This window comes from Rhinolophus sinicus, chromosome 1 (assembly GCF_057876585.1).
Source record: "Rhinolophus sinicus isolate RSI-liver-muscle chromosome 1, RSI-T2T, whole genome shotgun sequence".
Lineage (NCBI taxonomy): Eukaryota > Metazoa > Chordata > Mammalia > Chiroptera > Rhinolophidae > Rhinolophus > Rhinolophus sinicus.
Window position 1 is genome coordinate 91281482 of NC_142501.1, and position 23173 is coordinate 91304654.

Here is a 23173-nt window from a genome sequence, read left to right on the forward strand (position 1 = left end):
AGTTCAGGGTTTTGTTATGCAAGAGGAGGCCATTGATTTATTATAAAATTTAGTATTTGGGTACAATTACTTATATGTGCTATGCATTAAATTTAGGTGTGTTAGGCCAGAGTGCCCAGCACATGGTTGATTCCCAAATGGCGTTGCCTTTGCCCTCCTTTGAATTGAATGATAATGTCCTTACTTTCAAAAGAAGGAAACCTCATTTGGGCAGGAAAATGAGCTAGTAAATGGTAAAGCTAAAATTCCAAATTCAATGCATTTCTCACTATTTTGTTGCTATAATCAGAGCTATTCTTCAAGCAAGTTGGTTATTCAGTTTATAAAATAGATTAAGGGAACGAGATTAAAGGAGATTGGATTGGTTTAATATGGGACCAAAGCGAGAGCCAATACCAAGAAATAGAAAAGGGGGAGTGACGGGGGTTGGTGCAGAGAGGATCCATTTGGATATGGTTTCTGACAGTCTATAAATGACGTGCTGTTGGGGCAAGGGGATGGTGGGTGAAGAACCAGTGGTGACTCAAGTTTTGAAAAATTGGTTAATTGTTCTTGGTGCCATCATCGCAAGTAAAAAACACCAGAGGAAAAAGAGAAATGTAAAGGGGAGTTGATGAATTTGGGTTTGTGCATGTCTTGATTACTAAAATTGTCATTATTTACAGACACTGAAGGCCTTAGGCAAACACACTTCCTTAGAAACATGCTGTTAATGATTGAAAATAAAACTGAATAATTATATTTTATTCTCAGCAGCAGGGGATACAGCAGACAGCCCCTCCTCAACAGACAGTACAGTATTCACTTCCACAGACATCAGCCTCCAGTGAGGCCACTACTGCACAGCCAGTGAGTCAGCCTCAGGCTCCACAGGTCTTGCCTCAAGTATCAGCTGGAAAGCAGGTAAACTCTTCATTTCTAAAAGAATGCGTTAAGGGAACTCCATGTAACTTGTCTTTCGTGTGGATAGGTTCTACCTTCTTTAATGGTGAAATACCGAAGTTGGTTATTTCCTCTGCAAAAATCAGGTGAAAGATTGATCCTTCTGTGTGTATGCATTGGTTAATGTAAATGTCAGTTTAAATTTGGTTTGGCAGGTGTTAGAAGCAATGGATTTTAAAAGGTGCTTTGGTAACTGAACCTATAACAGTTTCTAGAATTGTGTTAGCTCTAATATTCTATGTCTGCAGCTATGCTGTATTTCCATTTGATTAATGCATTGTTTTGCCCCTCATTGCCTACTGAGTAAGCCATCAAAGTCTCTTACGTAGAATGGTGTTTTTTCTAAGACGTCCTTTCAGTCACTTGAGAAGTGCCCTATAGAAGGTATGCTCTTCTGGATGACCTTTTCTCAGCTTGTTGTGCTTGTATTTTGGCACAGTGTATTTTGTCATATTTTGTCACATCTAAGATCCTATCGATTGAAATGCACCATTGTATTATGTATCACTGAGTACTAGCACACCATTAATTGTAAGAATGTCTCAGTTTCACAAATGTTAAAATGACATGGTGGTGGAGAGGGTGGTTGCATCCTAGAATCAGTGAAATACAGTAATTATACCTACTTTTATAGGCCTGTATTACACTAAGAATTGTAGAAGCAATATGGATAAAATCCAATTCCACAGGGAAGAAATTCGTTTGAATTTCAGTAACTACTGCAATAGCAGTCATAAGTTTAGTGACAGCAAACATGCCAGTGAATTATGGTATGTGAAGTTTGTCTCGATAAAGTTGCAAAAAACAAAAAACCTTGCCTCTGGAAAGGTCCTGTTTTTATTGTTGAACAATGAAGCATTAGCAAACTTTTCTACAAGAAACGATTTGGAACAGTAGACAGTCTGTCAGCATCTTTGTCTCCTGTTAATCCTTTCCCTATTTTTATGTGGCATATTAACTTACACTAATGTATGCAGGGTTTTTTGTTTTGTTGTGTTTATTTTAATTTTCCTTCTTTTTGGCTAATCCATAAATCTTGCTTTTGGCAGTCTTGCTTTTTTTTTTTTTTAAATCTGTTTTGTTTTTCTTTACCTTCTCAGCTTCCAGTTTCCCATCCAGTACCAAGTATCCAAGGCGAACCTCAGATCTCAGTTGCAACACAACCCTCAGTTGTTCCAGTCCATTCTGGTGCTCATTTCCTCCCTATTGGACAGCCACTTCCTACTTCCTTACTCCCTCAGTACCCTGTCTCTCAAATTCCTGTATCAGCTCCTCATGTGTCTGCGGCTCAGACAGGTTTCTCAGCCCTTCCCGTCACAATTGCAGCTGGCATTAATCAGCCTCTGCTCACCTTGGCTTCATCTGCTACAGCGGCTGCGATCCCAGGGGGATCAACTGTGACTCCTAGTCAGCTCCCAACCCTTCTGCAGCCTGTGACTCAGCTGCCAAGTCAGGTTCACCCACAGCTCCTGCAGCCAGCAGTTCAGTCCATGGGAATACCAGCTAACCTTGGACACGCTGCCGAGGTTCCACTGCCCTCTGGAGATGTTCTCTACCAGGTACTGTGCTGGCTAGTGAAAACGAGGGCACCAGAGGATTTGGTTCTAAAAGTAGACTGTCAGGGACTTGAAAATCCAATAGTTGAGTATCAGAATAACTAGTCATAACAGAAGTTACTGATCTCAACTAGAGAATCTAAAAGTACAATTCTGAGAAAAGATAGGGTGATGATTTCTGATGATTCATTTCCATTTTCCTCAAGATACATCTTGGGAGAAAAATGGTTCTCGAGCACTCAATGTAAGCTAATTCGGTGCTAGATATGGCTAATGATAGAGTACATAAAGCCTTATGTACCTTTTTATGTAGGTAGAGTAAGTAAAGTAGCCAACTAGTATTTATAAAAAGCTTTAGGGTTAGGATTTAGATAGCTAGCATGTCATGATATGACTAGAATGACCGATAACTTGAAGTTTTTGCATTCTCCCATTTAAGATTGTCTAGAAAATATTTTTCTAGAAGGAATTATGTCTATTTCTCCTACTTAAATAATCACCAGGAGGCAAAAACCTAGCAATTTAAATTAGTTGTAGAGTCCTGTCCCCTAAATTAAAACCAGTCTACCATTTCATTTCAAGAATCATCTTTAAGTCTTCTTTAAATTATGAGAAAGAGATTGAGCTACTTACTATTCTTCTTTGCTGTGTGCTTTTTTTTTTTTTTTTTTGCATGTCTTGCTGTTTTGCCAATTTGATGGCCCGACCTGCACTAACTTACCTTCCTCGTTTCTGTCACAGGGTTTCCCACCTCGACTACCACCACAATACCCAGGAGATTCAAATATTGCTCCCTCTTCCAGCGTGGCTTCTGTTTGCATCCCTTCTGCAGTCCTATCCCCTCCCATGTCGACAGAAGCATTAGCCCCACCAGGGTACTTTCCTACAGTGGTGCAGCCCTATGTGGAATCCAATTTTTTGGTTCCTGTGGGCAGTCTAGGAGGACAGGTTCAAGTGTCCCAACCAGCAGTGAGTTTAGCACAAGCCCCCACTACATCCTCCCAGCAAGCAGCTCTGGAGGTAAATGGAATTTCTGCATGTTTATACGTAAAACATACACATGATGGAATGAAAATAACAAAGGAGAAACTTAGGTTCCCTGGTTTAGGACTCACTTGGAGATTATTTCAAACTAACTTCTGAATGACTTTTTCTTACAGCAGAATGAAATGCCAATGTGGGGGCCTTGTTGCCACTGGCTGTTCTGTTGGGAAGTGAGTGTGCCTTGGAGAAGATTAAACCTATTAGCACTTCACTTCTCTAGCTAGTACTTTAGCCATTATTCTTATCCTTTCACCAATTCTTGCCATTGGCAGTCGTAAGAGTATCTTGCCCTGCTGTGCTCCCAGGAATCCTTGTTGCCCTACTAGGAGAGAGATCTGAATCATCTTTGCACTTTGCTCTGCCTGCCCTCTTGCACACTTCTGGTAAGATGCTGGCTGCATGGCAAATTGTAGTTTCTCACTCCCTAGCGACTGTGTTGGCTGATGTCACACCATGCAGTTTATACCAGAGACTAGCTTTAGAAACTTCTTTTGGAATGGTAAGACCACTGTCTCTAGATGCTGAATATTGACAATTACTAGTAAATTTAGTGCTTCTAGGACTTAGGGGAGGGATAAGAAAAAAACAGTAGCTTTTGGGAATAGTGAATAATAAAATCTGTTACTGCCACAATTTGAATTATCCTTTCTGTTCACAGAGTACTCAGGGAGTCTCTCAGGTTGCTGCTCCAGAGCCAGTTCCAGTAGCACAGCCACAACCCACCCAGCCTACCACTTTGGCCTCTTCTATAGACAGGTATGGAAAAGTAAACTCTTCTGTCCTGGACTCTAGGGAGGGTGGTATGAAACTGCAAAATATCAGACCATCAAGTCTCATCATGTAAACTGAACTTTTGTTTTGAAGTGCACACTCAGATGTTGCTTCAGGCATGAGCGATGGGAATGAGAATGTCCCACCGTCCAGTGGGAGGCATGAAGGGAGAGCCACAAAACGGCATTATCGGAAATCCGTAAGGAGCCGCTCCCGTCATGAAAAGACTTCGCGCCCAAAATTGAGAATTTTGAATGTAAGTCTTGCTGATTTGTGGGTTTCATATAGTTAATATTATTTAAATATTCCTAAGGCTCAGGTGTGTTAATAAAACTTTAGGATCTTCTAATCACCCAAATGATAACTATTAAACTCCGTATTTCTATGATACAGCTCTATTTATCTTTTAGAAAAAGAACAGTTTTAGTTTGTAAACAAAGACTTTACATTCCTTCCAGACTCTTCAGTACAAGATGAGTATATATCTCAAAGGCTGATGATATTTTCTTAAGGTTTTCTTGCTACCAGTTTAAGAGGCAGAATACCAGTGCTTCAAGGAACAATGGTAACATCAGGCTTAAGTTCAAGTGATAATCGGCATTACTTTCTCAAATTCAATAACAAAGGTGAACGTGGTCTTCTAAGATGTGAAGTACCTTTTCTTTTTTCTTTTTAGGTTTCAAATAAAGGAGACCGGGTAGTAGAATGCCAGTTAGAGACTCACAATCGGAAAATGGTTACATTCAAATTTGATTTAGATGGTGACAACCCGGAGGAGATAGCAACAATTATGGTATGTCTGCATTTGCAATTCAAGTTTTACCTTAGTACTCGATCTAAATATCCACTGCCCTAGGCAAACAGGCAGTACTTTGCAATCTGTTTTGACAGTTACATATTTAATTCAGTGTGACTATAACTAGTATGCCAAACCTGTGATTCAGAGTTGTTCTTGTCTAGGACATTTCTAACTAGGTATTGAAGAATTAACTTACATGTCAAGTAAATAATAGTGCCCATGGTATGCAGATAGGGCAGGAGTCATAAAAGTGGTCATTGAATGACTTAAAGCTTGCGAAACGTTGTGCTAATCAGACCAATATCACATTTCTTTTCCAGGTGAACAATGACTTTATTCTAGCAGTAGAGAGAGAGTCGTTTGTGGATCAAGTGCGGGAAATTATTGAAAAAGCTGACGAAATGCTCAGTGAGGATGTCAGTGTGGAACCAGAGGGTGACCAGGGGTTGGAGACTCTCCAGGGAAAGGATGACTATGGCTTTTCAGGTTCTCAGGTAGGTGCACGGGTCCCAGAGCGAAGCTTTGTTTATTTAAAGTATTTCTGTAGTTCTAAATTTGCAACATGTCCAGTGATACCAGATTGCACCTCTGACTGAAATTATCAAACATTTGTGTTCTCTTTACATACATGTGGTGATTTGCTTTGCCTAATTGTTAAGATAGCATTTGAGAATGCATTTAATTGCTTTTATTTGTTGTAGAAATTGGAAGGAGAGTTCAAGCAACCACTTCCTGCATCTTCCATGCCACAGCAAATAGGTGAATTTCTTTTCTTTCCATGTTTGTTCTTACCTTTCACCCAAGAAGTTGTGTGCTAATAATGAAATCTTAAAAGCTTTGCGTTGGTGACAATGTATCTAATAATGATGCAATTAACTGGTTTGTTTCTTTTTTACCAGGTGTTCCTACCAGTTCTTTAACTCAAGTTGTCCATTCTGCTGGAAGACGGTTTATAGTGAGTCCTGTGCCAGAAAGTCGATTACGAGAATCAAAAGTTTTCACCAGTGAAATACCAGATACGGGTAAGGAATTGCTTCTCCCACATACTTTTATAAATCCTGCCGAGTCTTTGCTACTTTGGAAGCTTGGTCATCTAGCAGTAGTTCAAATGATGACATAGACAATAAAGAAGAGTTAAAAATTGGGATTATAACCAACAGATAAACATATGAAAGAAGGAAATAGGTGATAAATAGAGAAGATTACAGAAAAGGAGCCAAAAAGGACAGCCATGCTGGTTACAACCCGTGTAATCGATACTGTGTTCATATAGTGGTAGTATTTGTTTCTCCATTTAGTACTATTGTATATGCTTTGAGATTACGCCATGTTTTTTTTTCAGAAATATATATCCATACAAGCTAACTTATTTTGATCAGACTGCTATTTTACTTTGCTGTTTTAGAGCCTATCATTTCCTTGCGAGAGATTTTAAACCTTGTTGGTATGTGGCATTGTTGGTAATCCAAAACTAGATTGTTAGGACAATCTTTTAAATGCACCCTTTGAAATGAACTGATTGTGAATTTTTTATTTTCCTTTGCAGTTGCTGCCTCTACATCTCCTGGTGCTGGAATGAACTTGTCTCACTCTGCTTCATCCCTTAGTCTCCAGCAGGCCTTTTCTGAACTTAGAAATGCCCAAATGACAGAAGGACCCAGTACAGCACCTCCCAACATCAGTCAGACAGGACCAACATTCCCAGCAGGCCCTCCTTCCATGAGTAGCATTGCTGGAGTCCCAGCCACAGCAGCAGCCACACCTTCAGTATCTGTCCCTGTAATTAGCTGCCCTCTTAATGACATTTCTACGTCAGTAACTCAGCCTGAGATGACGGTGCCCACTGAAAAGGGGATTGCTGGAGTTGCCACCTGCACAGGTGTAAAAACTTCAAGTGGTCTCCCTGTGCCACCCGTGTCTGAATCACCAGTACCTCCCACTGTGGCTTCAAGCATCACAATACCTGCAATTGTCTCAGGCTCTACCACATCCAAGTCAGTTCAGGCCGCCACATCTGGGAACATTGTTGCTAGAACAGGAACTTCCTCCTCTGTACCAGTTTCAAGTTCAACCTCTGCAGGGGGCAGTGCTGCTGCCCCAGGGGCCAAGCCTGCACCTGTATTACCTCAGCAGTCAGCGGGCAGTACCACGGGGGTCGCCACGTTAACCTCAGTTTCCACCGCCACTCCATTCTCAAGCATAACCTCTCAGCCGGCTCTTCAGCTAAGCAGCAGCGCCTCCGCTCCTACTCTAGCTGAAACGGTGGTGGTCAGTGCACACTCACTAGATAAAACATCTCATAGCAGCTCGACTGGAGTGGCTTTGTCCCACTCTGCATCTTCGTCCTCTTCCGCTGGAGCAGGAGTGTCTAGTGCTAGTTCTCAGGCCGGTGGGGTACATCCTTCAGCCATTCCATCAGCTGTAGTGTCTACTCCTGTCCTTCCCCAAGCAGCAGGACCTGCATCTACACCATTACTCCCCCAAGGACCCAGCGTCCCACCCATGGTACAACCTGTTGCCAATGTGCCTGCTGTACAGCAGACACTAATTCATAGCCAGCCTCAACCAGCTTTGCTCCCCAACCAGCCCCACGTGCATTGTCCTGAAGTAGATACAGATACACAGCCCAAAGCTCCTGGGATCGACGACATAAAGACTCTAGAGGAAAAGCTGCGGTCCCTGTTCAGTGAACACAGCTCCTCCGGAGCTCAGCATGCCTCTGTTTCACTGGAGACGTCACTAGTAGTAGAGACCAGTGTCACGCCAGGCGTCCCCACCACTGCCATCGCACCCAGCAAACTCATGACTTCCACCACAAGTACTTGCTTACCACCCACCAGTTTGCCGTTAGGGACAGCTGGTTTGTCTGTCATGCCAGTGGTGACACCTGGGCAAGCGTCTACCCCAGTCAGCTATGTCTCAGCCCCAGTCAGCACTGCACCAGGAGTGAAACCTGCCACTGCGCCCTCAAAGCCACCCATAACTAAAGCTCCAGTAAGACTCTGGTTTTGAAATTGATAAATACGACTGCTCTTGTTTTCCCCTAATAAAGGCATTTTGTCAGCTCAGCCTTGCAAATTACAAATGAAGATTATAAAGATGCCAGGCTTATAGTAGGCACTTAGTATGTATTAAATAAATCGATTGAAGGCAATTGTAAGAAAATATGTACAGTGAGCATGAGATACCTTTTTCTTTTGAAATATGGCAGGATTCGGGCATTATACTGCACGATTTTCTAAGAATTTATAGTAATCAGGTAAAATTACAGGCATTTCTTCCTAATTGGTGCAAACTGAAGAAGTCTGTATCCTAAATGCTTCTGCTGGCAATTATACATAGTAACAGCAGTTCAGTCTTTGTTTTAATGAAAATGAAGCAGATTTTCTGCTTTGCTTAGATTCCACAGATGGACAATATGGGATTCATAAAACATTGGAAGTCTGACAAATTTGATAAAGAGAAGGAGAAGAGAATCTAATCCTAGGAATAAAATAACTAGAATGTGTTTTCAAATTTCTGCTATGGTGGATTTCCTCTCATTCTGCCATCGTCAATCTCTGATCTCCAAGAACGAGGGTGTATTTTGTTGTTGTTTGTTTTTTTACTGTGTTGTATGCTTCACTCAGCTTTATGCATTGCCACTGATGGGAGATTCTTTGTACTGTAGGGTAATATAGAAGCTTCATGCAAAATGAATAGCTTGATGGTATTAGATTTCTGATGCCTTTTGTTATCAGACCTGCCCCTTGGTTGTTTCTGAACTGTTTCGTTTTCTCTGAAAAGTCTTGTCTGTATTAGGAAGAGCCTGATTGTACTGTACCAAATCAGTGATTCAGGACTATCTGGACTGTGCCTCTCATGTCCGTACAGCCTTTGTTCTCTCTATTTTCCCTACAGAATAACCTTTTATCAAATTTTACTAGTATCATCGTTATAATGTCCTTTATTTAAGACAGATACCAGAGTGTAAGCCAGGTGACAAGCATACTTTAACTAGATATGTCTTATTCTTACGCTTCTGCATTGGAATTAGTTGATTTGCTGTCCAGTATACAGTCTTTATTGTTAGTATCGCATGGATTGAATTTCCCTTCACTGTTTGTAGGTGCTGACAATGGGTACTGAATTTCCAGCTGGCACTCCATCCGGTGAGCAGCTGCCACCTTTGCCAGGACCTTCACTAACTCAGGTACCCAAGACTTGGCAGATTTTTTTTTGTACCCCTACTTCCTTTTATCAAGCTTATTTAAATTCTCCATTGCACAATCTTCTGGCTTCTACTTGACTTTGACATTGTAACAACTTTCTTTTAAAACAATGTAGATGATGAGGCCCTACTTAAAGTAAGAGGCTTCATAGTTCTTTTGTAATGTTGCTTCAAGTAATCCGAAAAACATGTAATATTATTTTTTCATATCTTAGGAAGAAAGAAAATAGCCAGGTTGACATTTTGCCAGACAAATACAATACCTTCCCTCATTCACACTTTCATAGAATACCAGCTGGACATGAGTATCTTAAGTATGAGATAAACAGTCCTAGGTCATTGTGGAAGTAAAAAATTACATGTAAACAAAATTAACTTTGAAAGTTCCTTAAGAAACGGTACCATACTGATAACTGATAATGCCCTTTTTCTGTGAATTCAGTTGCAACCAGTTTTTCCTTGAATTCGACGTTTCTTTCAGTGACCACCTAATAAAGTAATTGGCTTATATGTAAGTGGGTATAAGGGTGACATTTCATAAAAAATACATATTATAGCTTTAAATACAAAAATCACACAGCTCGGCTAACATGAGATTACTCCCAGCGGAACGGAGACCAGTGGCGTTCCTGTGAGACTCCCACCTCGTTCATTCTGCTCATGGCTAGAGTGTGGGCAGGATCGTCTGCACTATTTACATTCTTCTTCCCTTCCCCAGCCTACCCTGCCACCCACACATTTAGTTGAATTCCCATAGGAAGTACTCGTTATGCATCCATTGTAACCATGGAAAAGCTTCTGTTGTGGGACAGGCTAGTAAACATTGAAATTAAATTAGGAATTTATTTTAGAATCATATAAGAAAATCATGGTAAATCACTAATTTGAGAAGTCTGCATTTATCCCTACTTCTGGAATCCCAGATACACAGTAGAACATAATTTAAGGAACTTGCTATAATAAAGTAATAACGCCAACCAAGAACCCACTCCATCAGCCACTAAGTTTTGAAAAAATTGTATTGTGAAAGTCTGTAAATTAGCAGTTTTAAACCTATTTTCCCATTGAAAACGTATTCAAATTCCTAAGAGGACTCAAAGTGTGATGAGAAACAGTAAGTGAGACATGTGGAGGGATGAGGGTGGCTGGATAGTTATGCCTGCATATAGAGAAGGAAAAGCATTTGTAAAGGCTATAGAAGAGTCAGTTGATAGAAGCCAAGATAGATGTAGGATTAGAGACTGTGGCAAAGGGTGAAAGTGATGGTCTTGGGGACGATGGCAATATGGCCCAGGTAACAGGATGGAATGAATACTCAGACCTCCCGTTCCTCCTTGCGGCCATCTATAGGGTGTAAGCATATAGATTGTTAGGACCATCTTTTATTCATAAGGACAAGCTCTGAGAAAGAAACGGGGAAGGTGATACAATTATTGCTAATAGATCTCCATACATTCTTCAGAATATATTTTTAAGGAGAGGACAAATAGACAACTTTTCTATCTCTTTAAGTAACCTCAAATATAAAAGGTAAGAAATTAGAAACAATAAAAATAAATGTAAGTTTCTCTAAGGCTTGAGAGGTTGACAGAATTTTGGAGAGACTGCTAAATCATTCCAACAGCATAACTAAGTTGAACTTAGTATATTGAATTTTATATTCAGTGAATAGACAAATGTTATGTTGTGTCAGGCTGATGCATAAAACAGTATGTCCTATATAACAAGTTGGCTGTCCGTAGTGGCTGTGAATGCACCAAAGATCTAGACTTACTGTGCTGGTTTTTGCTCAGTCCCAGCAGCCTCTGCAAGACCTTGACGCTCAGCTGAGAAGAGCGCTTAGTTCAGAGACTACTGAGGTGACGTGTGCAGTCGGTGTAAGCTTTGCAAATCTTGATTAGATCTTCCCATAACCCTAATATATTATGTTCCTGGGACATAAACTGTAAGCTAGACTATTATTAGTACTTTTAACCTGCTTGTTGCAGCCAACAAAAATGAGACAGATTAATGAAAGATTGACCCAACAGAATAATTATGAAAGAGATTTGATTGGAAAAATACTTTTCTTACCTCTGGTTAGAATTATACCATAGATCAATCCTATGGATTTTGTATTTATGCTTTGGAGGAGGCTATAATTTAAAGTTTTAACTTCTTCCTTTTAGGCTTGTGACACAATAATGTTCCGATTAAAACTACTTTTCTATGAATATTCAAGTTATACTCAAGTATCCCATGAGAGAAAAATGAAGAAAGCCGTATAGAAGGGCTAAGACTCAAAAATTCTTCTTAAAAAAAATCTGTGTTTCTTTACATTGGACTTATTTTTAGGCTGTAAAAAAAGGAAAGAAAATTCCCTCAGACATAAGTGTTTCTTCACATGTACTGTCTTTCTGCCCTTTAAAAAGACCAGAGGAAAAGCAGCAGGACAAAAGAGTGACTGAGCTAAAGATTTTGTGGTCTCTGTGTGTATGTGTTTTGCAGCCTGTGTCCGTGGCGGCTCCAACAGCAGTGTCAGAAGCGGGAGCACAGCCTCAGAAGGACGGTGAGAAGCATCCTCCTTCCTTTTCTATTACCACTTCCAAACCTCCCTGTAATTCACTTGAAAGGTTACTCTTTTAAAGACACATTCTTGAGAATGTAGGTGTATTTGAGATTATTTTAAAGAACATTTTTATGTATTTCATGACTGAGGAGCATTGATACTAATATCCAGAGGATGTAATATTAGCAAATCAATAAATCTTTTACATTGTTCTTTTTTTTGGAGGGAGAGCATGCAAAGGGTAATGATAGTTTCTTAGCATAAAACCCTTTGTTATTAGCTAGACCAGATCCTTGCTAAGAGAGATGAGGAAATTCAAGCATACATACGCAAAAGTTAGCTTACTGGTAACTGGTAACCTCTTGGCTTTTGTGACACTGAACATATAGAGATAGAGATAAACTTGAACAAATACAAGATTTCAATTATTCAGTTTAAGCATTATTTTTATCTATTTCTGGAGTCTTTAAAATTGACATGTCCATAAAATATAATCTCTGTAGAAAGGCATATTTCCAACTTAATTTTGTAAAAATTATTTATACCAGCAACTTGAGTATTTCATTAGTACTTTTGTCGCCATGTGTTTAGTCATTAATTTATATCAACTACTGCTACTCTAAAGTTTTGTTATGAATCGATTTTTACTAAATCATCAGTCCCACAGAACCTAGGAAATTAAAGCTTGTATTTTTTGTCGCCTTGTCTTTCAGAATTAGATTTATTCAAAAGTGAAAATGTTAAATGTGAGCCATACTTATTCAGTGTGATTTTTATATGGCACATGCCTAATATTAATTTTCCCTTTTTATAGTATGTCCATTCTCAGTACCACCTGACATAAATGTATTTTCCTATATAACTATTAATGAGATTACTTAAATGCTGTTACTTCTTCCTGGCTTTTTTAAATGCTAAATTTCACTTAAAACCCGTCTAAATTAAAATATTTTTAAGGGAATTGGCTCTCATTTTATAAGAAGTGACTTGAAAATCACTGGGACAAACTATAGAGTCTAGAAGTGGACAAACTAAAAGAGAATGTAGAATATGAAAAAGGTGGCCTTTCAAATCAGAGAATGATGGGCTGTTTCAGTAAATGGTTTGGGACAACTAGACAGCCATCTGGAAAATGCAAAGATAGATCGCTGGCCTAGATTGAAATGATTCCAGAGTGATCAGAGATGGAAAGTGATGTCATAAAGTAGTACTGTAAAGAAGACATAAAAGGAATAGTTTTCTTTCAACTGTTTAGAGCAGGGTCAACAAACTTTTTCTGTAAAAGGCCAGAAAGTAAATATTTTAGGTTTTGTTGATCCTATAGTCTCTGTCACAACTACTCAGATCTTCTGTTGTAGCCCCAAAGCAGCAGCAGACAGTACATACATGAGTGAGTTTAGCTGTGTTCCAGTAAAATTTATTTACAGAAACAAGCAGTGGGCTGAATTTAGTCCATGGATTGCAGTTTGATAATCCCTGAGAGAGAGAAAGGTGTTATTACGTTTAATACCCAACCCAGAAGTAGTAATAAATTTAAATTTTTCGGCATGGAAAGAAAATGCCATTCAGTCAAAGATAAATGAAAAACTGGAGAATGTGTGTGTGTACATCTATTCGTATCACAATAAGGGCTATTTTTGCTAATAAAGTTCCTATAAATTCAACATGGCCCCCAAAGTAGTCAAAAGATACAGAAAAAAATAAACTTAGGCATGAACATACTTAACTTCCTTCGTGGTAACAGAAATACAAAGTAAAACTCCACGTGATAGCATTTCCCGCTTCTCATTGGTAAATTCAGGAGTTTAACAACTTGGTGCGGCCTCTTTGGAGATCAATTTAGTAATGTCTATCAAAGTTTTTAATTGAAATGATTCAGCACTTCCATTCTTAGGTATTTATTCCACAGATCTATAAGAAAATATTTATTAGAGCATTTTTATAATAGCAAGAGGTTTGAATAACTTAAATATTCATCAGTAAAAGCCTAGTTAAAATGTGGTACACCTTTTGAAAATTTATATGATGCACAAGACGATGCAGCCATTAAAAAGAATGAGACATTGATATAGAATGAACTCTAAATTCTATCATTAAATGAAAATACCAAAATCGGTATTCTACTAGTTGTATAAAATAAGGAAAATGCTCATATAGATAGATCTACTTTATCTTTAGAAAAAAACTCAAACAAGTGATTGTCCCCAGAGAGGAGGACCTAGGTGGCTTTAAAGTTGCTCCAAACTACTTACCAATGATTCTGACACCTTTACTGCCCTGTTCTAGGATTTTGCCTAAGTGCTGCCTAATCAATTTGCAATAGCTGGTTTTCATGTAAAAATAGGTCTTTAATATCCTAAGTAGAACCTCATTGTTACCTTCACTTATTTATATCTTTGAGCTAAAGAATGAACAGTTGAGTATAACTGCCTGTTAACCTTAGTTTTTATATCTCTTAATGTTGAAGTTAAGCTGCAAAGCTGCTTTTGTTATACAGTGGCCCCCCCTATCTGTGGGGGTTATGCTCCAAGACCCCAGTGGACGCCTGAAAAGAGGCTAACTAAAAAGTGATGCTGATATAAGTTCTTTTTGTCTACATCTCTTTCTTTCAGTTTCTCAAGTCACAGAAGGTATTGTCCTAGCAACTAGTTCAGGAACTGGTGTTTTTAAGACGGGGAGATTTCAGGTAAGACGATGGCTTTTCCTTGCCTTGATTCCCTCTTTTGGGGGAGTGTGTAGTTAATAAAATTATTACCTACCTTTTGGGACATAATTGCCAATTTGGCGATGTTGTTCTTTTGTATAGCACTTTATAGCTCTTATTTTCCCCTTAAAAATAATACATGCTAATTGAAAGAAATATAGACCAGTAGAGAAATAATAGGTTGTGATACTATCTGCCCATCCTCCCACGCTCTCCAGGATTACTTTTTTGGGGTGTACTTCCTTCCATTCCGTTTTCCATGTACATGCATCTAAAACTGACCCTGCTTCTCCTCTGAATGATACTTTATAGCTTTTTTTCCCATCTAGTAATTCATTTACCAAATCATTTTCCTGTTACTCATAGGTTGCTTTTCCAACATAATAAGTGAAGTAACCATAAACATCTTTGTGTATAAAAATATTTTCCACATTTAGGATAATCTCCTTAGGATTAATTTCTGAAGTAAAAATACTGAGTCAGCATCAAGTGATAGCATATCCTTTAATTTTTCCAGTTGGCGCAGTAAGGGAGCATTTTCAGACTATTAGTATGTACTGCCAAACCAGCTGTGAAAATCCTTTTTATTTCGACTTTCACAACTACTTTCCGATTGTTCTCATGATAGCACTTGGAGTTGGGGGCAGTCGACAATACTTTTCTCACTTGGAAACTGAGGCTCTGAGAGCTTATGGCTGAATTAAGTGTGTATTTATAATCCATGGACAAACTAGGACAAGGATCCTCCTATTAGTACCTTAGTTGTGTCGATTCTTGAAGCTTAGCTGTCTTTTAACTTTTATTGGATTTAATCATTGTAGTTTTTCTTATTCACAAGCAGCCTTCACGATTCCATGACCAGTTGTTATTTATATTTTCACTAATATTTGAGTCTGAGTCCTGTGCATAATGTAAGATATGAAAGTAAGTCATTTACTCGGTAAGATAGCCAGCCACTCAGAATCTACATCTCATCTGTGCTTCTCAGTACACATAGGTTGTTCTCTATAATGGTATCCTATTTATTTTCACAGTCAAATACAGAGGGACTATGTAAACAGACAGACTACTTACTGGCTAGGAAATAAAGTGATTCCATTTTTTTTTATGGTCCATTCTGAAAATCAAATATTGGGGACTTTGTCTTTTAATCTTTCCATCAGGTTTCAGTTGCAATGGATGATGCCCAGAAAGAGGGTAAAAATAAGTCAGAAGATGCAAAGTCTGTTCATTTTGAGTCCAGCACTTCAGAGTCCTCCTTGCTGTCAAGCAGTAGTCCAGAAAGTACCCTGGTGAAGCCAGGGCCTAATGGAGTAACCATCCGTCGTGTCTCTTTAGATATGCCAGATAGTGCCCACAAAATTCCTGCCTCAGAAGCAAACTCAGAAACTGGGCAGCACACCAAGGTTGGACGTTTTCAGATGACAACGACAGCAAACAAAGTAGGTCGTTTCTCTGTATCGAGAACTGCAGACACGATCGCTGAGGCAAAGAAAGAGGGACCAATGGTATCTCCTCCTCCTCCTTTTACGGATTTGGAACAAGATGTTCTTCCTGCTGCAATACCAAAGAAAGAAAAGCCTGACCTTTTAGAGCCTTCACACCTGAACGGGCCATCTTCTGACCTCGAGGCTGCCTTTCTAAGCAGGGATGTGGATGATGGTTCAGGGAGTCCACACTCCCCCCATCAGCTGAGCTCCAGGAGCCTTCCCATCCAGAATCTAAGTCAAAGCCTTAGTAACTCACTCAACTCCTCTTACATGAGTAGTGACAATGAGTCAGATATTGAAGATGAAGACTTAAAGTTAGAGCTGCGACGACTACGAGAAAAGTAAGTATATTTGCTCCTGTGAAAGAATGGCAGAAGCAAACCGAACTCATGGTGCCTAGATTAATATTCTTTTCACTGCAATATGCTTGTATCTCATTTCTTTTAAAGAGAGGGTGATATGCAAAAGCTAGTTATCTGAATGTAGTTCTTATGGGGTCTCTTGTCCTCAAAAAGACTCAGCATTTCTAGTTACAGCTCTTCTCTGGCACCTTTGTATTGTTACTATATTATTATTTTTATTAATAGCACTTTTTATCAGTATTAACTAATCTTGGCTGTTTACTAGTCTACCAAAAGAATCCAGTGCAGATGATGCTAGCAGGTTTTGTTGATCATATTTGGCAGATGAGATCAGAGCAGCTGTCTAGCCTCACAAGTCAGGAAATTTTGCTCTCCTGACACATCATCATCCATTTGTTGTTGGCCAGGAGCTTGTTGGGTTTTGGCTCAGGTAATGGAGGCCAGCAAGATGAATTAACAAACTAGAATCTCGAGGGAGTAGAAATTAGATTAAGTACATTTGGGGCAAAGATTCAAAAGTAAGTAAATACTTGAGTGGAGGTTAACAAATACGTTAATTCTTGTTTCAATGAAGATGGTTTTATATTTTTGAATTATGTTCGGTTATCTTTCATAGACATCTTAAAGAGATTCAAGACCTGCAGAGTCGCCAGAAGCATGAAATTGAATCTTTGTATACCAAACTGGGCAAGGTTCCTCCTGCTGTCATCATTCCCCCAGCTGCCCCCCTTTCAGGGAGAAGAAGGCGACCCACTAAAAGCAAAGGCAGCAAATCTAGTCGCGTCAGTTCCTTGGCGAGTAAAAGCCCCCAGCTTTCAGGTAAACCCCTGACCCAGGTCAGCTTTGGCTGTCCCATCTTTTGTTTCTGTCTCCAGTGGTACCTAAAACCTATTGAACATATTATTTTTGTTAAATTTCAAAGGAGTTTGACTTACCTGATATTCTTACTTCCTTGAATTCTGTGCTCCCCATATTTATAGTACCTCTTTTTTAGTCTATAGAAGTAGACTGGGTGAGTACATTGGCTTATTCTATTGTAATCTGTATTGCTGTCTACTGGTAGCCTTCATTTATAGTTCTTAAGGATAAAACATTTAGTTTGCCTGGTAACTCACCTCACATTTCCCCAACTCTTGGGCAGTTGGAAGAAAATACATTGATCTCTACTTAGTAAACTTCAGGTAGGTTCTGCCTTTTAATGAATGAATTCATTGTACTTGTAACTGGGGTGAATATAAATTTCATATAGATATTTAGTTATGTCTTAGCGGTAATTTCCTTGCTTAAAGTTTTTATTTCATTACCTATATTGGAATAAAGAACTAGTGGTTGTAATTTAAAAAATAGTTACATCATAAACTCTTGTAATAAATTATAGTTACCCATTTTAATTGTGATAAAGAGTTTTTACCCTTCGGTGAAATTATGGTAATGTTAACAGATAATTAGTTGAAAAGTAGAAAAGTCTGAAGTAAGTTCATACCTCATAGCTGTTCCGCAGATCCAAGAGAAAGAGGTTGGAGAGCAGTTGTAAACTTTTTAGTTAGCAGCTTTCCATTCTCTGGAAGATTTTAGAGACCCAAACCCTTCTCTAGCATGTTAAAACCAATTCATTAGTAGAGATGTGATTCTAAGGGATATCAGCTAATTCAGATTCTGACCCCAATTTTGACATAATTTTTGGATGGACTTCTTTTCTGCTAGTTACTAAGGGACAGAGAAAGTAGTAGTCAATTTCAAGACACCTGACTGGTGATTAAAGGCCACCTACTACGTATAATTCTAAATATGCATGACTCTAGTCACCTCCATCATTTTGTACATGATCTGACACATGCTTAAAAGAAAGACTAAACAGAGACTGCTTACCAAACCTATCTGTATTGTGATCCGACTCAGTGTGTTAGAGTTGGGTAAAAAAGGTAGCTGTGGAATTGCAAAATGGAATTCTCTCGTATCCACAGCATATGCTAGTCTTAGCTCAGATTCGTGAACCATCTGGGTTATCTGAAGCTGAAAATCTCTTGGGATAGTTTCCTGAGCCCTGTTGCCCGTCGATTCGCATGTCATTGCTAACTTCCCCTCTCGTTAATTCATCAGGTACAGCTTTTGACCCATTAGTTACCAGTCAGTGGGCCGAATTGGAGGTATAAGGACAGTGCCTGTTAAGGGCGTTGGGAAAGCTGTACATGTTGCCTCATGTCGCTTTACATTCTGGCAGGTAATTTATCTGGTCAGAGTGCAGCGTCAGTCTTGCACCCCCAGCAGACCCTCCACCCTCCTGGCAACATCCCAGAGACGGGGCAGAATCAGCTATTACAGCCACTTAAGCCATCTCCCTCCAGTGACAACCTCTATTCAGCCTTCACCAGTGATGGTGCCATTTCAGTACCAAGCCTTTCTGCTCCGGGTCAAGGTAAGAAATCAAAGCAACCATCACCTTCCAGAAACATGAACATGGAGGTAGCTATTGCCACGTCCGGGAAAAAGCCTAACGAGCCCCCTGTTGTTAAGGTGGGTTGGAGCTGACCAGCTGACCAGAACACAGCCTGTGTGTCGTACATTTAAGGCCCTTTGGGCTGAAAGGAGAAGTTGGGTAATGGTTAGAAAAGGTGCACTCGTGGCTGCCATCAGGTAAACAGCTTTTCTTTGAGGAATCACAGCAAAAAGTTACATCTGTGACCTATATGAGGCCTGGACTAAATAAATGACTCATTTGGGATTGTAACTTAGGCTTTAAGACTAGACTGAGATTCCCTGAACTAAATTCTAAGGGGTTTTAGCAGTTTCTGAAAGCTAATGCATTTGCTCAGCCAGTGTAGACTTTTTTAACTTCTAAGTATGGGAGTAGCATACTAAGATGAATAGCATGATGATTCAATTTTTTTATCTATAATCCACTTCCCAAATGCAGTTTTATTTATTAATGATCACTCAGAACATTCCTGTAGAGGAAAGAGCTTCTAGTAACTTTAGAACAAGAACTGAAAGGAGTTGGGTGTCTGGGTAGAAAAGAATGAAAGGAAATATAGCTAGCCAGGTGCTTTTGCCACAGTGTCACTGAAATTCGAGATTAGATCGTCTCTTTGCAACACGAGTGTACTTGTTGCAGCACAAACAAGCTAGCAGTATTCCCACCGGGAAAGGCTTCAGCATTTTACAGGTGGAGGCAACTGAGGCCCACTTCTCCTGTCTTACGTATCTGACCTTTCCCTAGAAGCTTGTTCTTCCGTGTCCATCTTAGCACATTTCACCACTCCAGCCTCAAGTTTCTAACATCTTGTAGTTGTGTTCTGTCTCTTCTCTCTCTGTTCTCCCCTTTCTCCCCTCTCACAGGCTGTGCGAAGTTTAACTGTGCCTCTGAGCAGGTGACATTCAAACCTGGTGGCAGGAGGACCCGATTTCTGAGTACGCCCTGCTTGGCTCTTTGTGTGTAACACCTTTACTCCTTCCTCGTCCTTGTTTTTCTGCTGCTTGGATCTGATATTTCACGCAGTCCATTTTCATTTGTCTCTGTGTGTCATCTACTCAGCGGCTTGGCTGAACTATTACCCTCAGAAGTTTGGGTCCCCATGTTAATTATGATAAAAGATGTAGAAATCATAATAGGCTTCTATAAACTTCAAAATGACTTTCTGGTAGAATTGCTTCTTCACAGGTCCATGACAGGGTAGAGGGGGTGTCGGGGCTGTGCAGAGTGCTGGGTCATTTAGAACAAGGAAGGCTGGGCTCCAGCAGCCCCTTCAGTCCTGACCCGTGCATGGGCTTTAGAAGTGACAGGAAGCGTCCTGACCACTGATGCACTTAGGTCCTGGAAGCAGGTAAAAGAGTCGTTTGGGATCTTTTTCTTCTTCTCAGTTAAGCCTAACCACGTATCAGCTGAAAAGATGCTACCGTGTGTCCCCCAAAATGAGACCTAACCGGAAAATAAGCCCTAGCAGTTTGTTCAGGATGACATCCCCTGAACATAAGCCCTAATGCATCTTTTGAAGCAAAACTTAATATAAGACCCGGTCTTATTTTCGGGGAAACACGGTAGTATCTCTTCACTGGATCTTTTCACCACCACTACCTTCTAACTTCATAAAATCAATAGTTCAAAAAGGGTTTCAGTGTAGTTATTCTCATAAAGCATTTATTCTATTAAAGACCAAGCCCTAGCACCTACAAGTGAAAAATTGGTCTTTTTTAACATGATTGCTGGGATTTCCCAGCTTTCTTCTTGAAAACAGGATACAATAGCGAGTCAGCCAACCTCTCCAGCCCATCTTCCCATATATGAAATGAAGACAATGCCTGTCTCCTAGGGTTGTTGTACAAATCAAATAAGATCATGCCACAAAACTAGGTCGCACCGTGAAACACCCATCATTTCCCTCTGATGAGCCGGTGCCTACCTGGCACATGGTAATCAATAAATGTCTACTAAAATAAAAATGTAAAAAAACAAAAATAAGGCTCAAGTAGAAAACTTTGTACTTAGTAGAAGATCTTTGGATAAAGATCTTCTCTGGTCAGGCCTCAAACTTCTGATGTGGTTATTGACGTGCTTCTTAAATGCATGTGCTGAGGCATCATATTTCCGCGTGTGGTTCAGAGGTCCTTGGGCCTCACTTGTCACTGTCCAGAGCTATTCAGCAGAGGAGGTGGAAGGCATTACCCACTTGGGTAGTTCTCCAAGCATGTGTGATTTTTGAGCGCTCAGGTCAATGTATTTTCTGGTTAAACTAGGCTGGAACAAGATTATTAGCGTCTTGACACTTAAATAAGCACTTAATTTATATTTCCCACTAGAAATATGAAAAGACATTAATAGTAGGAGTAAGTCTTTTGAGGTAGAACGTGGCGTGTCAGGCCTATGGTATACAGTCTAGTGTCTGTGGGAATAAAGAGAACCAAGGCTTTTTTGTAAATGATGTGATGGGTACCATTTCAAATGAATTAATTCAGTAAATTCTCATCACACTCTTAAAGGTGGGTGGTATTACACTGTTGTTCAAATGAAAGGGGTTAGAAATATTAAATCTTATCTCTTTCTTTTGGGTCTAAAGTGAGGGGCCCAACATCTGTTGAAGGCAGATCAGTATATAGCACATGAGCCTTGGTGAACAAATCACAAGAGGCAGATTTAAAGCAAATTTGTACAGAAAAACCAGGTGTTTACAGGGGTGGAAGTCGGGATGCATTATTCTATGCCCTCAAAATAGATAATAGTTTAGAAGCACGGCTTGGCTTAATGCTTTATTTATGTTCAAAAGTTGCTTGTTTTCCATATACTTTTAAAGAGCTTTCTAGAGGGGAAGGCATTAGTATGTATGTCTAGGATGTGAAAACTCTAGCCAATTTAAATTAACTTAAGACTGTAGCAGTGGCACTACCAGCCTACGGTGGTAGAACTGATTGCTGATGAATTTAATGGGGTGCTTGTTAACAACCCAGCAGGAGAAACAGAAAGTGAGACACGGTCAGTGGAAAGACTGCTTGGGTTTTTGAAATTCAAGCAGTGAGACCTGAGAGACTGGAATTCCTCCCCATCCTGGATGTTAATGCAGGGCATCACTCTTTTAGATGAGAAGCCTGGGTGTGGAAAGGCAGCTTCTGGCAGCCAGGCCCCACAGGCCACCAGATCAGCACGCTAAGGGTGACAGCCTGGAAGAGACTCCATAGAACTAACTACCCCGGGGCAAGGTCTCCCAGGTCCTACCAGTCTGTCTCCCCTCCTGCTTTCTCTTGCTGGGACTTTGTGTGCTGTTTGGAGAGTCTAAATATTTTACACTGATGTTTCTTTATCTTTAACACATTGCTCTCTCTTTGTGCTTCAGGGAAGATGGTGAAAAAAGTCTGTCCTTGCAACCAGCTCTGTAGTAATTATCTTTTCTTTCTGTTACTTTTGGTCCTTGATTGCAAAGCCTGTTATCCATGAGTTCTTTGAACCTTGAAGCCTCACAACTCCCTGATTCCCTACTTCCATCTGTCTAGTTCTGCACCCTTTTCTAATATAGTCTTTAACATGCTGAACTACTGACCGTTGGCTGTCCTTCCAGGTGACTATAAGAAATCACCTCATAGTCAATGCTTTCAGTGGTGACCCCCTGTGAGCCTACCTCTGTGACAGTTAGGGCTTGATAAGCCCATGGATATGTTCAGAGAGATCAAGGACTCCTGACTCCTTTGGGAAAGAATTCTTTAGTCAAGAACTATGTGCCAGCCACTGTTGTACCAACTGGACAGTCAGCAGTGGTCAGCGTACCGAAGCCCGAGGCCTCACGTCTGCTAGATTGGCGAGGCCACCTTTGAGTTTGGCTTCTTAGACTGGTGCTTTCTCATTAAAGTGCAGACAATGAACAACCCCAAAGGCCCCCTGGAGGCTCAACCAGAAAACCCTGTCCCTAGGGCACTGAGCAGTAAGTTGTGGCTACTAAATAGGTCATTGTTACTACTGTGTTTCCCTGAAAATAAGACCGGGTCTTATACCATATTTCCCCGAAAATAAGACCGGTCTTATATTAATTTTTGCTCCAAAAGACGCATTAGGGTGTATTTTCAGGGGATGTCTTATTTTTTCATGTACAACAATCTACATTTACTCAAATACAGTCATGTCGTCTTCTGGAACATCATTGTAAGGTACTAAATGCGTCCCTCTGGCTGAGATCTTAACTAGGGCTTATTTTTGGGGAAACATGGTAGGACTGGCGGTGTGGGGCAGGGAAAATGTATTAGGGCAAGAGAAAAATGAAAAACTAG

General features: G+C 40.0%; 1 protein-coding gene across 25 annotated transcripts in view; it reads left to right on the forward strand.

The window, feature by feature from the left end:
* Positions 1 to 23173, forward strand: part of WNK1 (WNK lysine deficient protein kinase 1) — a 145927-nt gene that overhangs the window by 117116 nt on the left and 5638 nt on the right. For 4 of the 25 annotated variants that reach the window (XM_074325181.2, XM_074325185.2, XM_019711257.3 and 1 more), the window contains 18 exons: positions 754 to 903; positions 2043 to 2501; positions 3240 to 3518; positions 4201 to 4298; positions 4407 to 4569; positions 4990 to 5106; positions 5433 to 5606; positions 5814 to 5871; positions 6012 to 6134; positions 6659 to 8106; positions 9221 to 9304; positions 11810 to 11870; positions 14483 to 14556; positions 15738 to 16405; positions 17043 to 17245; positions 18648 to 18842; positions 19763 to 19855; positions 22249 to 22290. In XM_074325181.2, coding sequence (XP_074181282.2) covers positions 754 to 903; positions 2043 to 2501; positions 3240 to 3518; positions 4201 to 4298; positions 4407 to 4569; positions 4990 to 5106; positions 5433 to 5606; positions 5814 to 5871; positions 6012 to 6134; positions 6659 to 8106; positions 9221 to 9304; positions 11810 to 11870; positions 14483 to 14556; positions 15738 to 16405; positions 17043 to 17245; positions 18648 to 18842; positions 19763 to 19855; positions 22249 to 22290 — 4489 coding nt within the window. Of the gene's footprint in view, positions 1 to 753; positions 904 to 2042; positions 2502 to 3239; positions 3519 to 4200; positions 4299 to 4406; positions 4570 to 4989; positions 5107 to 5432; positions 5607 to 5813; positions 5872 to 6011; positions 6135 to 6658; positions 8107 to 9220; positions 9305 to 11115; positions 11200 to 11809; positions 11871 to 14482; positions 14557 to 15737; positions 16406 to 17042; positions 17246 to 18647; positions 18843 to 19762; positions 19856 to 22248; positions 22291 to 23173 lie in introns of all 25 variants that reach the window. The other 21 variants (XM_074325184.2, XM_074325186.2, XM_074325183.2 and 18 more) reach the window with 16 other exon arrangements.